This window comes from Gossypium raimondii, chromosome 3 (genome assembly GCF_025698545.1).
Source record: "Gossypium raimondii isolate GPD5lz chromosome 3, ASM2569854v1, whole genome shotgun sequence".
In the NCBI taxonomy this organism is placed as follows: domain Eukaryota; kingdom Viridiplantae; phylum Streptophyta; class Magnoliopsida; order Malvales; family Malvaceae; genus Gossypium; species Gossypium raimondii.
In genome coordinates, this window is record NC_068567.1 from 53,198,248 (window position 1) to 53,214,057 (window position 15,810).

Below are 15,810 nucleotides of genomic sequence, written 5' to 3' on the forward strand. Positions count from 1 at the left end.
AATTAAGAGCCAAAGGTGTTTTGGTTATCACAATCAAACATTAAACACAAGAACGCCAGCTGACCTAGGGTTAAGGATGATGACCACTCTAAGTCTATAAATAGGCTCATTTAACACATGTTATGGACAACTTTTCATATTGTATAATTTTCTTCATAGTTTTAGTTTTTAGTTTTTCCTTTTCTAAGGATTTAAGTTATTTTTAGTTTTGTTCTTGCTTTTGTAATTAGATCGGATTTTTGAACTTAATCAAACTCTATGAGGATTCGATATTATATTCAATACAAATCAAGCTTATTCTAAACTTTATATTCTTGAATTGCTATTCATGTCTATTTTATATATAAAGTCTATACTGTTTATGATATCTATGAGGAACTAATCCTCTTGTGAGGAATTAGCGAGTGAATGTATGATTAATTAACTATTTTGTAGGGTTATCTTAGCGGATTAGCGGTTCGGGAATAGGAATCCATTTTCTGAAAGATCCTGGCTTTCGTGCTTTGGTGAGTCTCCTAGATCCTTTCGACGACCTATGTTGTGTTGAAGGGATATCTATATGATCCGATCGATTATGTAAAGCCCAGCAGCAACGAACAGGAAAGTATACTGAAAAGACAGTTCTTTTCTTTCTATTATATTAGTATTTTCTATTCTATTTTTCTATTCTATTAGTATTAGATTAGTATTCTATTCTATTAGTATTAGATTAGTATTAGTTAGATTAGATTAGTATTAGTTAGTGATCCCGCTCGATGAGTCCTTTCTTCCGTGATTAATTGTTGGCGCCATCCTAGTCCTACATTCCATTTTGTCTCTGTGGACCGAGGAGAAAGGGGCTCGGGGGAAGAGGATTGTACCATGAGAGAAGCAAGGAGGTCAACCTCTTTCAAATATACAACATGGATTCGGCAATGCAATGGAGTTGGGCTTTCATGCGGATCCGAATGAATCATCTTTTCCACGGAGGTAAATCCTTGCCCGCTAGGCAAGAGGATAGCAAGTTACAAATTCTGCTTTGGTAGGACATGTATTTCTATTACTATGAAATTCATAAATGAAGTAATTAATCGTGGGGTTACCATTATCCTGCTTGTAGTGACGAATCTTGTATGTGTTCCTAAGAAAAGAAAAGAAATTTGTCAAAATTTCGGGTCTTAAAGGGTCGTGGAAACACATAAGAACTCTTGAATGGAACCGGAAAAGAGATGTAACTCAGTTCCTTCTAAATGGTAAGATCTTTGGCGCAAGAAGAAGGGGCGATCCGTATCATCTTGACTTGGTTCGATTTCTCTATTTTTTAAGAATACCGCTTCTCCTACTCGTGTCGAATAGAACATGCTGAGGCAAACCTTCTTCATGTAAAACCCGCTTGATTTAGATCGGAGAATCGTGCGGTTTTATGAAACCATGTGTATATGGCTCGAATCCGTAGTCAATCCTATTTCCGATAGGAGCAGTTGACAATTGAATCCAACTTTTCCATTATTTTCGTATCCGTAATAGTGCGAAAGGAAAGCCCGGCTCCAAGTTGTTCAAGAATAGTGGCGTTGTTGAGTTTCTCGATCCTTTGACTTAGGATTAGTCGGTTCTATTTCTTGATGGGGGCGGGGAAGGATATAACTCACGGTAGAGTGTCACCTTGACGTGGTGGAAGTCATCGCCGAGCCCGATTATCCCTAAACCCAATGTGAGTTTTTCTATTTTGCCTTGCCCCGCCGTGATCGAATAAGAATGGATAAGAGGCTCGTGGGATTGACGTGAGGGGTAGGGATGGCTATATTTCGGGAGCGAACTCGGCGAATATGAAGCGCATGGATACAAGTTATGCCTTGGAATGAAAGACAATTCGAACCGGCTTTGTCTACGAACAAGGAAGCTATAAGTAATGCAACTATGAATCTCATGGAGAGTTCGATCCTGGCTCAGATGAACGCAATGCGGCATGCTTAACACATGCAAGTCGGACGGAAGTGGTGTTTCCATGGCGGACGGGTGAGTAACGCGAAGAACACGCCCTTGGGAGGGGAACAACAATGAAACAGTGCTAATACCCGTGAGGTGAGGAGCAAAAGGAGGAATCCGCCGAGGAGGGGCTCGCGTCGATTAGCTAGTTGGTGAGGCAATAGCTTACCAAGGCGATGATCGATGAGTGGTCCGAGAGGATGATCACCACACTGGGGTGAGACACGGCCCGCACTCCTACGGAGGCGGTGGGGAATTTTCCGCAATGGGCGAAAGCTCGACGAGCAATGCCGCGTGGAGGTAGAAGGCCCACGGTCGTGAACTTCTTTTCCGGAGAAGAAGCAATGACGGTATCTGGGGAATAAGCATCGGCTAACTCGTGCCAGCATGCGAATACAGAGGATGCAAGCGTTATCCGGAATGATTGGGCGTAAAGCGTCAGAGGTGGCTTTTAAGTCCGTCAAAATCCTGTGGCTCAACCACGACAAAGGTGGAAACTACCAAGTCGGAGTACGGTAGGGCGAGGGAATTTCCGGTGGAGCGGTGAAATGCGTAGAGATCGGAAAGAACACCAACGGCGAAAGCACTCACTGGGGCCGACAATCGACAATCGAGAGACGAAAGCTAGGGGAGCGAATGGGATTAGATACCCCAAGTAGTCCTAGCCGTAAACGATGGATACTAGGCGTCGTGTCGACGACCCGCGATCTTTCAGCTAGCTAACGTTAAGTATCCCTTTGGGAGTACGTTCGCAAGAATGAAACTCAAAGGAATTGACGGGCCCGCAAGCGGTGGAGCATGTGGTTTAATTCGATGCAAAGCGAAGAACCTTACGAGGCTTGACATGCCGCGAATCCTCTTGAAAGAGAGGGTGCCTTCGAACGCGGACACACGGTGGTGCATGGTCGTCGTCACTCGTCCGTAAGGTGTTGGGTTAAGTCCCGCAACGAGCGCAACCCTCGTGTTTAGTTGCCACCGTTGAGTTTGGAACCCTAAGCAGACTGCCGGTGATAAGCCGGAGGAAGGTGAGGATGACGTCAAGTCATCATGCCCCTTATGCCCTGGGCGACACACGTGCTACAATGGACGGGACAAAGGGTCGCGATCCCGCGAGGGTGAGCTAACTCCAAAAACCCGTCCTCAGATCCTGCTAGGGTATCGACTAATTGATTAAATAAGAAGCTCGAAGTGACAATTGATTATGATTACTAAAGTGAGCTAATCACCCATGCTCGGATTTGATAAATTCTACAATTTGATATCCCACTATTTATTTATTTATGTTCTTTTTACTTTTATTATTAAAAACCCTAAAAATCCATCTTTTATACTTCATCGTAATATAATCTTTTTAAATTAATAATTAGATCCATTTGTGCTTAGGTTAGGATTAATTTAGTGCACTCCTCCCTTGGGTACGATCTCGGAGTACTCAGCTACTCTATTGTAACTATATTACAACCTAACCCATATACTTGCGGATATCGCCTTTTTAATATATTTTGTGCAAGATTTCTACTCTGGACGTTGGTACATCCAGAGGCGGTCAAATAGTTCTTCTCGTGCGACTTGAGCTAGCAAGATGCATACACCATGATCTTTCCTCCTTGCATGAGCACACATCCAATCCTATTTAGGGATGTGTGAGTGTACACGGTGTACTCTACGCCAGACTCTAGCTGGGCTAAAATTGGGGCCTTCATTAAAACTATTTTCAGCTTGTTAAAGCTTTTCTGGCACGCCTCTGTCCACTCAAACTTTTCCTTCTTTCTTAGTAGACGTGTAAGAGGTGTTGCCAACATGACGAACCCTTTACAAATCGCCTGTAGTAACTCACGAAACCCAGAAAACTACGTATTTCAGTGACATTCCTTAGAAAATTCCAATCAAGCATGGATTTGATCTTATCAAGGTCTACTTTAATCCCTTCCGCAAAAATAACGTGATTGAATAATTGAACTTCTCTCAACCAAAATTTTCATTTACTAAATTTGGTGTACAACTTATTTTCTCGTAGAGTCCTTAGCACAATTTTCGGATGTTCTTCGTGAACCACCACGCTTTTAAAATAGACCAAAATATCATCGATAAATACAACGACAAAGCGACCTAAATAGGGTTGGAAGATTTTATTCATTAGATTCATGAATATTGCTGGTGCATTCGTTAATCTGAATGACATTACTAAGAACTCATAATATCCATAGCTTAAACGAAATACAGTTTTCAGAACGTCATCATCTTTAATCTTCACTTGATAGTAGCTAGACCATGAATCAATTTTGGATAAAATAGTAACTCAACTTAGTTGATCGAACAAGTTTTCTATCCGAGGTAGCAAATACTTGTTCTTTATAGTTACCTTGTTTAATTGGTGATAATCAATGCACAAGCGAAGAGTCTCATCCTTCTTCTTCACGAACAAGATTGGCGCACCTCATGGTGAGATACTTGGTCGAATAAAGCTTTTATCCAAAAGGTCTTGTAGCTGCTTCTTTAGCTTCTTTAACTCCAATGGCACTATTCGATATGAGGTACAAGATATAGGCACTACTTCAATCGAGAACTCTACCTCTCGGTCTGGCGACATGCTTGGAAGCTCCTCAAGAAACACATCAGAGAACTCCTTCACAATTTGTACTTGGCTGATATCCTTCCTCGCCTGAATTAAATCCATAATGTATGTCAAGTATGCATCTACACCTTTAACTATAACCTTCCTAGCGGATACTACTAAAATCACGCTACCTGCCAAATTGGTCTGCATACCAAGTAATAACACTTCTTTTTTTTTCTGTAGTTAAAAGACGTACTCGTCTGGAGTCCCATGTATGGATTGTTTTGAGACGGTATCAATCTTTAAGGGGCTGTCCTAAATTTGATGGTCTATTGATACACAAACAAAACAGGCCCCTTTTTGCCCCGATGATTTCTTCCACAATGCTTGCATATTGGATCCTTCATCACCCTGGATCCTCCAATACTTGCCATTGAGGTGGTTTGTCATATGCCTCCTTCCTGTTAGAAACTCGAAGGTGGAAAATCTTTCTTTAGAGTAGAGAAGCTTCTATCTTTTAGTCTTGAAATTTGTCAAGGGTAGTGAACTAGAGAATGCTTCTTTCTTTCTTTCTTTCCCTATTCTTCCCTTTATTCCTTTTTTGAATAATTGTTTCCATTTTTTGAGCTTTAGTTGTCATGGCTGCTAGACTATAGGCTTTTGATGCTGCTACCAAGGCACAGATTTTATCCCTTAAGCCCCACACAAACTTATCACATAAGGCTTTTTCAGTCTGAAACATGTCCATCATATAACAACTTAATCTGATGAATTTTCGTTCATATTCCATTATCGACATCCGTCTCTGGTTGATGTACAAAAACTCTTTCTTCATCTTTTCAACATACATCAGGTTGACATACTTCTATATGAACTTCGTCAAGAAAACCTCTCAATCTATCTGTTCTTCTAGGGATACACTTACTAGCATTTCCCACCATTGATACACTTCTCCTACCAATAAGGAAACATTCCATAATAGACTGTTCGTCGGTGTACATTTTAGTTCTGCAATCACTTTGCCTACGTGTAATAGCCACTATTCTACTGCGACGGGGTCATCACTTTTATCCCTAGGAAATTCTTTAGCACCACGCTTGCAAATTTCTATCACGGAATATCCTTTAAACGGATTAATGACTGGTGTCAAAGGTGTAGGAAGTACAGGCTGTACCACCTCAGGTTGAGGTTGCTATGGTTTGGGTGCTTGGGCTATCCCTATGAACTGGTAAAAAATTTGGCTTGTACACTCTCACCTGACCCGATTCATTGAGTTTGGGTTTCGAGCATTACTACACAAAAAACTTAACAAAATTCTTAAAACCTTTGACAAAGACTCTTTACTGAAGACATTTCTCATTAAATTGATTAAAACTTCATTCTAAAAGAACAAAGGAAAGTATTTGCAATTATCATATCCCTTCCTATATGCCCACTATATGGATAGTATCCCCACTTGTTGCTATTTTGGCATGTTCCTGGCATCGCCTCCTCAAGTACTTACACTGACACGACAATACCTGAAACATAAATATAACACCAATAAGTTCAGAGGAACTTAGTGAGTTATGAACATAGTTTACCTTCTAGCTTTTCTTGATAAATTTTTCATTGTGAATATTTGGACTTTCCACATTTGTCTTTGGCGAATACCTTCATAGTGTTAGTTGTATACTATCATACTTATACATCACTTACCATTCATACCATATTCCCATTCATTCAACTGTTTATCTAGATCTAGGTCTTGACATTCAAATGCCACACTTTTCATTTCCCTTCAAACAACTTTCAATAGTTATTCTTGAACAATTAACCGCAAGCACTATTCTTGATATCACTGACTGATCATACTTTTGGTGGATACCCTTACTGATCTGAACCCTGATTTAGCCCAACACATAACCATTCAAATGAGAGTTTCTTTAGATCTTTTTAACGAACTCTAGATTTCCAATATATCAAACATCATAGATTTTAAAAGAGTTTAGAACAATACATGATTCTAAATAGATATGTCAGATAGCTCAAAATTCTACCATAGTAGTTGTAACTTGAATTGACGGACTCTTGTACTGAATACGCCCATATACTAGGTTGGTAGATAACCACAATAAATACTCTCATTAAATATGTTGAATCATACTTCGTTTAAGACTTATTCATATTTATCACAAAATTCACATATTAAAGTTTCAGAAAGAACATATTCTTGATACAAACTTACCATAGTACGCCACTAGGGCTAGTCAGATTACGCCACAAAAGCGACATACAGATTACGCCATAAAGGCATAATGTAGATTAAGCCACTAAGGCTAGCAAAATGCCACAAATGCCATATTAGATACCAAAAAGTCGATATCAGATAATGTCATAAAGGTTAGCAGAATGCCACCTAGGCACCCCATAACTTCCATATTGGTGATATGGATTTGCCTAAACTCAGATCGCGTGAGGTTTGCCTATCATTGCCCTAGGACATGCAAAGAATCCTAGTCGATAATTGTGGCTCATCTACACTTTCTAAAATGTGTCATGACCATAGACTTTCTTCAGAATTTACATATAAGAATTCATGTTTACTGTCCCAACTGACTTCATCGTATACCACCGCGATAACCAAACTCCCAACTCAACCTCTCCACATTAAGATACACTCCCATTCCCTCCAAACAATTTCCAATCATCTATTATATATTCAATATACACAGATTCAGGTACAATAGTTCATCTTCTTAACCCAAATATACTTCATTACATGCTTCACACACATCAACACGGTCACATCTCACAGTCACTACACCAAAATAGGCTTTTAGCGGCATTTTTAGTGGCGTTTGGATAAAAAAACGCCGCTAAAAATCAAGCATTAGCAGCGCTTTTCAAAAACCGCTGCTAAAGATCGAGCATTAGCAGCGCTTTTTGGAAACACCGCTAAAAATGAGCATTAGCGGCATTTTTCGAAAAGCGCCACAAAAAACCTAAGCCCAACGACGTTATTTTCTGAGTTTTTGGGGATTTAGTGGCGTTTTTTGAAAAAGCGCCGCTAATGCTCTATCTCTAGAGACAATATTAATTTTAAAATATTGAAGTAATTATCATTATAGTTTAGGGTTTATGTTTAGGGTTTAAGATTTAAGAGTTACTATTTTAAAGTTTAGAGATTATGTGTTTAGGGATTATGATTTATGGTTTAAGGGTTGAGGTTTAGGGGTTAGGGGTTTAGGGTTTATGTTTTATTATTTAGGATTTAAGAGATGGGGGTTAGGGGTTTAGGGTTTAAATTAATTGGTGTTTTTAATTTATATATTAAATAATTTCTTATATAATTGTAAAAGAGATAATATTAATTTTAATATATTAAATTTATGATTATAGTTTAAATTATTTAAGAGATAATATATAAATTTTATATATATTAAATGGTTTTGATTTAAGGTTTTTCCTTTAGATTTGTTAAATGATGAAATTTTATACAATTAATTAATGCTTTTATATTTAAAAATATTTAATCTAAACCATTTGATATATTTAAATATTAGATTTAAAAATATTAATAAATAAATAAATAAAAGCAACTGATTGATATGGATAGGTAACTATCTATTTTGGATAAGACCAATTTATAACAAATAAAATGAAATACAAAACTAAAATCATTCCACATCAAACATCTAGCAAAATAGATATATTTTAGTTAGAAAGAAATATCTCTAATAAAATGAAGATTAGATCGAAAAGAATAATATATAATCATGATTAACGCCTCAATCTTTAATAGAAATTTGATATGTAAGAGATTGATTGCTTACATTGGATAATTCTAACTTAATAATTAATTACAACCATTTAATCATTTGTTTTCTTATTAAAATATACAATATTTATTTTGAGAGTACTTAATTGATTTTTTATTTATAAAAATCCAATTTATACAAAATAGTAATAATAAATGTTTTATAAAATCACTTAACTAATAATGGGTTTAGGGATTATGGTTTATGGTTTATGGTTTATGGTTTAAGGGTTGGGGTTCAAGGTTTAGGGGTTAAGGGCTAAGGGTTTAGGGTTTATGTTTTTTGATTTAGGGTTTAAGGGATAGGGTTTAGGGGTTTAATGTTTAGATTAATTAGTATTTTTAATTTATGTATTAAATAATTTCTTATATAATTGTAAAAGAGATAATTTTAATTTTAATATATTAACATTATGATTGTAGTTTAAATTATTTAAGAGATAATAGATAAACTTTATATATATATTAAATAGTTTATGATTTAAGGTTTACTTGAGATTTGTTAAATGATGAATTTTATACAATCAATTAATGCTTTTATATTTAAAAATATTTAATCTAAACCATTTGATATATTTAAATATTAGATTTAAAAAAACATTGATAATAAATAAATAAATAAAAGTAACATATTGATGTGGATAGGTAACTATTTATTTTGGATAGGACGAAATTATAACAAATAAAAATGAAATACAAGTACTAAAATCATTCCACATCGAACATCTAGCAAAATAATAGTAATTATATTTTAATTAGAAAAAATATCTTTAATAAAATGGAGATTAGATCGAAAAGAATAATTTAAAATCATGATTAACGTCTCAATCTTTAATAGAAATTTGATATGTGAGAGACTGATTATTTACATTAGATAATTCTAACTTAATAATTAATTACAATCATTTTATCATTTGTTTTCTTATTAAAATATAAACTATTTGTTTTGAGAGTACTTGGTTTTTTATTATAAAAATCAATTTATAAAAATAGTAATAATAAATGTTTTATAAAATTACTTAACTAATAATTTTTAGTAGATTTGTTAAAAATAAAATGATTTTTTGCGGCGTTTTTTATATAAACGCCGCAAAAAATTAGCAATAACTGCGTTTTTATCATCATCTTCCCCTCTTTCTTTCTTTTTTTTTTTAAAATGGCGCAAAAAATCATTTCACTTTTAAAAATGACGCTTTATCTTAAAATTTCTTCTTGAAACCCTAATTTTTCCCCCTAAAATTGGTATCCTCAAAACAAACTTTTAAGTGTTTCTCTCTGCCACCATCGTCTTCATCATCATCTTCCCCTCTTTTTTTTTTAATTTCAACACCTAACATACATGTTTCATTACGCAAAAGCCATCTGTTAAGTATGACTCCTATTTTCAGTCAAATTTGAGAAATAATCTTTTAGTTAAACTCTGTTTATTTGTTTCAGTCAAACACTGATTAGTTTAGATTATTTTATTATTATTTGACATATGAATTTAGCCTATAAATAGGCTCTTTTATAACCTTAGTAAAAACACCCATTAGATTAGAACTCATAACACATTCAGAGAATTTTGTGTTTACGTTTTGAGGGTTCTTTGTTTTCGGGTTTTCGGGGTTTAGTTTTATCTCCATCTTTTGCACTCTTCATTCTTTTGTCATTATAGTAAAATTAGCTTTGCCCGTGGTTTTTTATCCTCTTTGGAGGGGTTTTTCCACGTTAAATTTGTGTGTTCATCTTCTCAATTTCTTCTGCTATTTTACTTGTTTGTTGCTTAATTGGGATGATCCTAACAAGTGGTATCATAGCTAGTTCAAAGATCAGCCCATTCAGATATGGCAATAACAAGGTTTGAAATTGAGAAGTTCGATGGTGAGACAAATTCCAATCTATGGCAAGTTCAGATGATGGTAATTCTAGTTCAATCCGGTTTGAAAAAGGTTGTTACCGGGAAAAAGCCTGAGAATCTAAATAAAACAGAATAGGAAGAGCTTGATGAAAAGGCCTTGTCTGCAATCCAGTTGTGCCTCACGAATACGGTATTGTAGGAGGTATTGATGGAGAAGACCTCATTCGCCTTGTGGAAAAGGTAAGAAACTCTTTATGTGACTAAGTCTTTGGCTAACCGTTTAGTGTTGAAACAACGTCTATTTACGTTTCGCATGAACGAATGTGAGCTTTTTAGAGATCACATCAGTCAATTCATTACTCTTTTAAATGATTTAAAGAACGTTGAGGTTCATATTGATGAAGAAGATCAAACTATGCTATTATTGTGCTCTTTACCTCTTTCATACAAGTCTTTCAGGGAGACCCTGATTTATGGCAGAGACAAACTCTCGTTCGAAGATGTAAAAGGTCATTTGTTGAGTAGAGACAAACTCGACAATGAGCTTCATTTGGATAGCAAGGCAGATAGGCAAGCTTCCGTTTTGATAGCATCAAAGAAAAGAGACAAACGGTGTCGGTATTGTAAAAAGTTAGGTCACATCAAAGTAGATTGTTATAAACTGCAAAATAAAAGAGCTGCTAAGAGTAACGAGGAAGATATAGCTGGTGCTAATTTGATCGATGAAAGCGGTGGTGATTTCTTGTTAGTGTCAATGAGCAATAACTCCAAGCTCACATTCGAGTGGATCCTAGATTCGGGATGTTCTTTCCACATGTGTCCCAATAGAGAATGGTTCTCTACATACAGTTCAGTTGAAGGTGGAGTTGTACGCATGAGAAACGATTCATCTAGTAAGGTAATTGGTATTGGTACTGTTAAAATTAGGATACACGATGGGACGATTAGGACACTCTCAGATGTCAGGTATGTACCTGATTTACGAAAGAATCTCATCTCCTTGAGTATTTTAGACTTGAAAGGATGCAGAATCAACATCGAGTCAAGCGGCATTAAAGTATCTCGTGGAGCTCTCATTTTGTTAAAAGGTAAAAGAACTGGCAGTCTTTATATTCTGGAAGGTTCTACAGTGATCAGTGAAATTGGACGTCCCTCGTCCGTTACAGAGTCGAAGTCAACTCGTTTGGAGCGGAGGCAACTTGATCATAGGAGCGAAAAATGTATGACCGTTTCGTTGAAGAGAGGTTCTCTTTTGGATGCAAGTTTTGAAAAGTTAGGGCATTATGTTCGTGAAAATCAGACCTGGGTTAGTTTTGATTTGGCAGTGTACAAGTCGAAGGCTAGAAGTCTTCCAGTTTCTAAGCACAGATTGGACTAAGTTAATTCCCTGCATAGTTCAAGATAGGCTCGTGGCGGGCTTTGGCAAAGATGGCGTTGTGGAAATATGAGTCAAGGTGGAGATTTGTTAAGTATGACTCTTATTTTCAGTCAAATTTGAGAAATAATCTTTTAGTTAAATTCTGTTTATTTGTTTCAGTCAAGCACTGATTAGTTTAGATTATTTTATTATTATTTGACATATGAATTTAGCCTATAAAAAGGCTCTTTTACAACCTTAGTAAAAACACTCATTAGATTAGAACTCATAACACATTCAGAGAATTTTGTGTTTACGTTTTGAGGGTTCTTTGTTTTCAGGTTTTCGGGGTTTAGTTTTATCTCCATCTTTTGTACTCTTCATTCTTTTGCCATTATAGTAAAATTATCTTTACCCGTGGTTTTTTATCCTCTTTGGAGGGGTTTTTTCACGTTAAATTTGTGTGTTCATCTTCTCAATTTCTTCTACTATTTTACTTGTTTGTTGCTTAATCGGGACAATCCTAACACCATCTTTATCTATTTCTCATGTGACTCTGAAGCCTCCTTCTTTCCTTCAACATACCCAAGGTAAAGTTTTCTCAACTTCTTCATGACTTTGGAATTTCTTGCATAAATTACTATGAAGAAAATAATGCTGATGTAAATATATGTATGTATATAGTTCTGGAATCACTTTAAGCAAGCTGATTGATGGCTTATAATCATAAAAAACACCCTATTCTTCTGATGCTATTCCCCATGAAAGAATGACCAAAAAGGAGATGGGTAAGCCTCTGGTTGCACGCACCTCCAAACAGGTGGATAACATCAATTTTCTGCTGGAGATCTTGCTTGATAGACAAATGGCCGAGGAGTTTGTGGATCTGTGGGTAAATCAAGGAAATTTGCTAAAACTTCATGAAAGAGCATCTCTCATGGTTAGGTATGAGCTAAGCCGCGTTTCAGTAATTTTATTCATCGCAATGGGTACAAGAAAGTCGCATTCTTCGGAGGCCGTGTCGGGGCTTCTTCAAGCATGGTTTGAGCCAATGCTATTGGATTTTGGTTGGCTGCAAAGATGCAAAAAGGGACTTGACATGAAGGCATTGGAGGAAGCAATGGGTCAGACCCTCCTTACACTTTCTTTGAAGCAACAGTATGTTCTATTTATGAAGTGGTTCCAATGTTTCTCGAGGAATGGCAGTGAATGTCCAAATCTGAGCAAGGCCTTCCAGATTTGGTGGCGCAGATCTTTTCTTAGGGGCTCTGAAACACATGCTGTTGAATCTAGGTAACTCCAAGTAATATTCTTTTAATCTTTTGGTGCCCATTTTGTGTGTGAAATTAGCATTAGTGTAGAGCATGAAAGATTCATAAATATGTGGAAGAGATTAATAATGTGGAATCTATATGGAATTTTTGTAAGAGGAAACTTGTATCATATATTCTGCCAAACAATCTTTATGCTCACAAGGATGCCTTTGTCAAGTAGAGTACTATGATGATTTGGTAACGTACCATGATGCTTTCTCACATTGTTACTGCTTTTAGGATATACTTGACATGATATCAGAAAATGATTGATTTGGAATTAACAGCTTAGAGTTGTGGTACACTGCCATTCTTGTGTTGCTTGCTGGATATGTGAAAAATGCGACCATTGCCATTGATGCATTCTCCATCTGGTAACTTAATTATTTCATTTTTGGGTTTTTTTTGTTCCAATATTATTCTAAGTAATCAAATTTCTCTGCAGCCTCAATTTCAATACATGGGAATTTATGATCTGCGTAGGCTTATTTGGTGCAGCAATATAATTTCTTTCTTTCTCTTTATACTGTTAATTCAAATAATTTTCCCTTTAACCTCGTTTATCATATAAATGGTGTGTTTTTGCAGAGTTCGGGTTGCCAACGAATTAGGAAGAGGAAATGCAAAACCATTGAAATTTGCAATAAAACAATAATGAGTGAATCAATATGCATTGGAATGGTATTCTTTATATTGTGTTTAGGGTGTTGGCATCAAATTTCCTACTTGTTTACAAGTGATGAACTAGTTGCACAAGTTATTGTTAGAGTATGGCTGAGTTACGTGTTAACCTCAGTTAGAATAAGTGGCGGTGACGATTCTTCGTTAGTTACAAATAGTTGTTAAGCTATTATGAGCAGTTATCAATTGCATGGTTTCTATATATTGTGCAAGATCTTGATCGCTAAAGTAGGGTTTTCTTTGTAGAATCATTTCGTGTGTTCTTCAATACAAGATGTTTCTTTTGTATAGAATTTAACATGGTATCAGATGTAGGATCGTTCCTGAGGTAGTTTTGTATGACTTCTCATTCTAGTCCATCTGTAGTTCATCATTCTTGCGCCGGCTATGTCGTCCGTCTTGGCGAGATGAAGTGGTAGATAGTAGGCTGTTTTCTACCAAGAAGATCAGTGTGCTTCTTGATGATCATAATCGCTAAATGTGGCGTCGAGAAGTTCTATTGGCGAGAAAACATTTAAACTTCAGAAGTTTCTTGATTCGCAGTTTGTTCCTCCTCCACAGTATCTTCTTGATGATGATGGAGTCTCGCAAGAAAATCCAGACTTTGCTCGTTTTGAACAGCAAGACAGTGCTCTTGCATCATGGTTGTTGTCATCGGTGAGTGCTACTGTTCTTCCTCAGCTCATTGGTCTTGATACGAGTCTTCAAATATGGAGTGCTTTGGTTAGGTTGTTTGGTAGCAAAACTACATCTCAGTTAATGTTCTATAGAAGGGCGTTACACTCTCAACGTAAAGCTGACTTGTCTATGAAGGAGTTCTTGATGAAGATTAAGGGTTACTGTGATAGTCTTGCTAGTTGTGGAGAGACTATTAGTGAAAGAGAACATGTTACAGCCATACTTAATGGCTTATCATCTGAATATGAGTCAGTTCTTACAATTATCACCGCCAGTCCAATTCCTTATAGTGTTCAAAGTGTCTCTACTATGTTGCTTGATGCTGAAGCTCGTCAGCAACTTCTTATGTCCGATGCTCCTTGTTCCGCCAATGTAGTTACACATCAGTCTACTGGCTCTGGTGATAACAATTCTTCTTTACCAGCCTATCGACCCTCGTCAAGAGCTCGTGGCCGTGGACGTGGTCGTTCTTCAGGTTCAAGATTTCAGTGTCAGCTATGTGGTAAGACTGGTCATCTTGTTGATCGGTGTTATTACCGATTTGATACCACATATAAAAGTACGAATTATAGGCCACCTCCTCAGGCAAACACTTGTATGGTTAGCAATGGTGCTACTCCACATCCTTCGATGAATGCCTATCCTCAACAGCAGTGGTATGTTTCTCCCACGTCTACTCAACTATGCACTAATCCGTTTGTTGTTAATCCCATGCAGCATATTAGTTCAGGGTCGTCATCCTCAATACAGTCTCAGGCTCTTATTGCTACCCCTGATACTGTGGGTGATAATGCATGGTACCCAGACTCCGGCGCATCTCATCATCTCACCAACTCCTCTACTTCTCTGAGTGACAGTACACCGTACACTGGTTCAGGTAAGGTGTACATGGGTAATGGTCATGCTCTTTCTATCAAGGCAACTGGTCAGTCGTCTCTTCGTACTCGATCACGGTCTTTGTTCTTGAAGTCTCTGTTGTGTGTACCTGGGATAACCAAAAATCTATTGTCCGTATCTAAGTTCACTAAAGATAACAGTGTAATGTTTGAGTTTTTGCCTACACAGTGTCGTGTCCGCGACCTTCAAACCAATGAGGTTCTGGTCACGGGTTCAATGCATGGTGGATTGTACAAACTCAACTTGCCTGGCTCATCTCAATCGGTTGATTTTTCTGCATCAACTCGGTGCTGTGCTGCTGCAAAACTTCTTCCTTTCAGTCTATGGCACTCTAGGCTGGGACATCCATGTAATGCGACGCTTAAGAAGGCCTTACAACGTTGTAATATAGAATTTGGTTCATCTACAGACTCTTTTTCATGTGTTGCTTGTCATATGGGAAAAGAATGCAAACTGCCTTTCCTAAGTCTACATCTGTATATTCTTCACCATTGCAATTGATAATAGCAGATGTTTGGGGACCTGCTCCAATCCCATCTAATGGTTACCGTTACTATGTAGCTTTTACTGATGCTTGTTCCAGGTACACGTGGGTTTATTTTTTTAAACAAAAATCTGAAGTGCTGCATGTCTTTCCACTGTTTCACAAACAAGCAGAACGAGCTCTTGGGTGTAAACTTCTTGCGTTACAGACCGATGGAGGTGGTGAGTTTCAGGCCTTAC

General features: G+C 36.9%; 1 protein-coding gene across 1 annotated transcript; it reads left to right on the forward strand.

The window, feature by feature from the left end:
- Nucleotides 1-12,270: 12,270 nt before the first annotated feature.
- LOC128039637 (BTB/POZ domain-containing protein At2g13690-like) lies at nucleotides 12,271-12,942 on the forward strand. The gene has a single exon (XM_052627798.1). The coding sequence runs from the start codon at nucleotides 12,288-12,290 to the stop codon at nucleotides 12,813-12,815; it is 528 nt and encodes a 175-aa protein (XP_052483758.1). The 5' UTR covers nucleotides 12,271-12,287; the 3' UTR covers nucleotides 12,816-12,942.
- Nucleotides 12,943-15,810: the final 2,868 nt, after the last annotated feature.

Bases quoted from the DNA above. Each gene is read 5' to 3' on its own strand.
- LOC128039637 (XM_052627798.1), top strand. From the start codon at position 12,288: ATGACCAAAAAGGAGATGGGTAAGCCTCTGGTTGCACGCACCTCCAAA.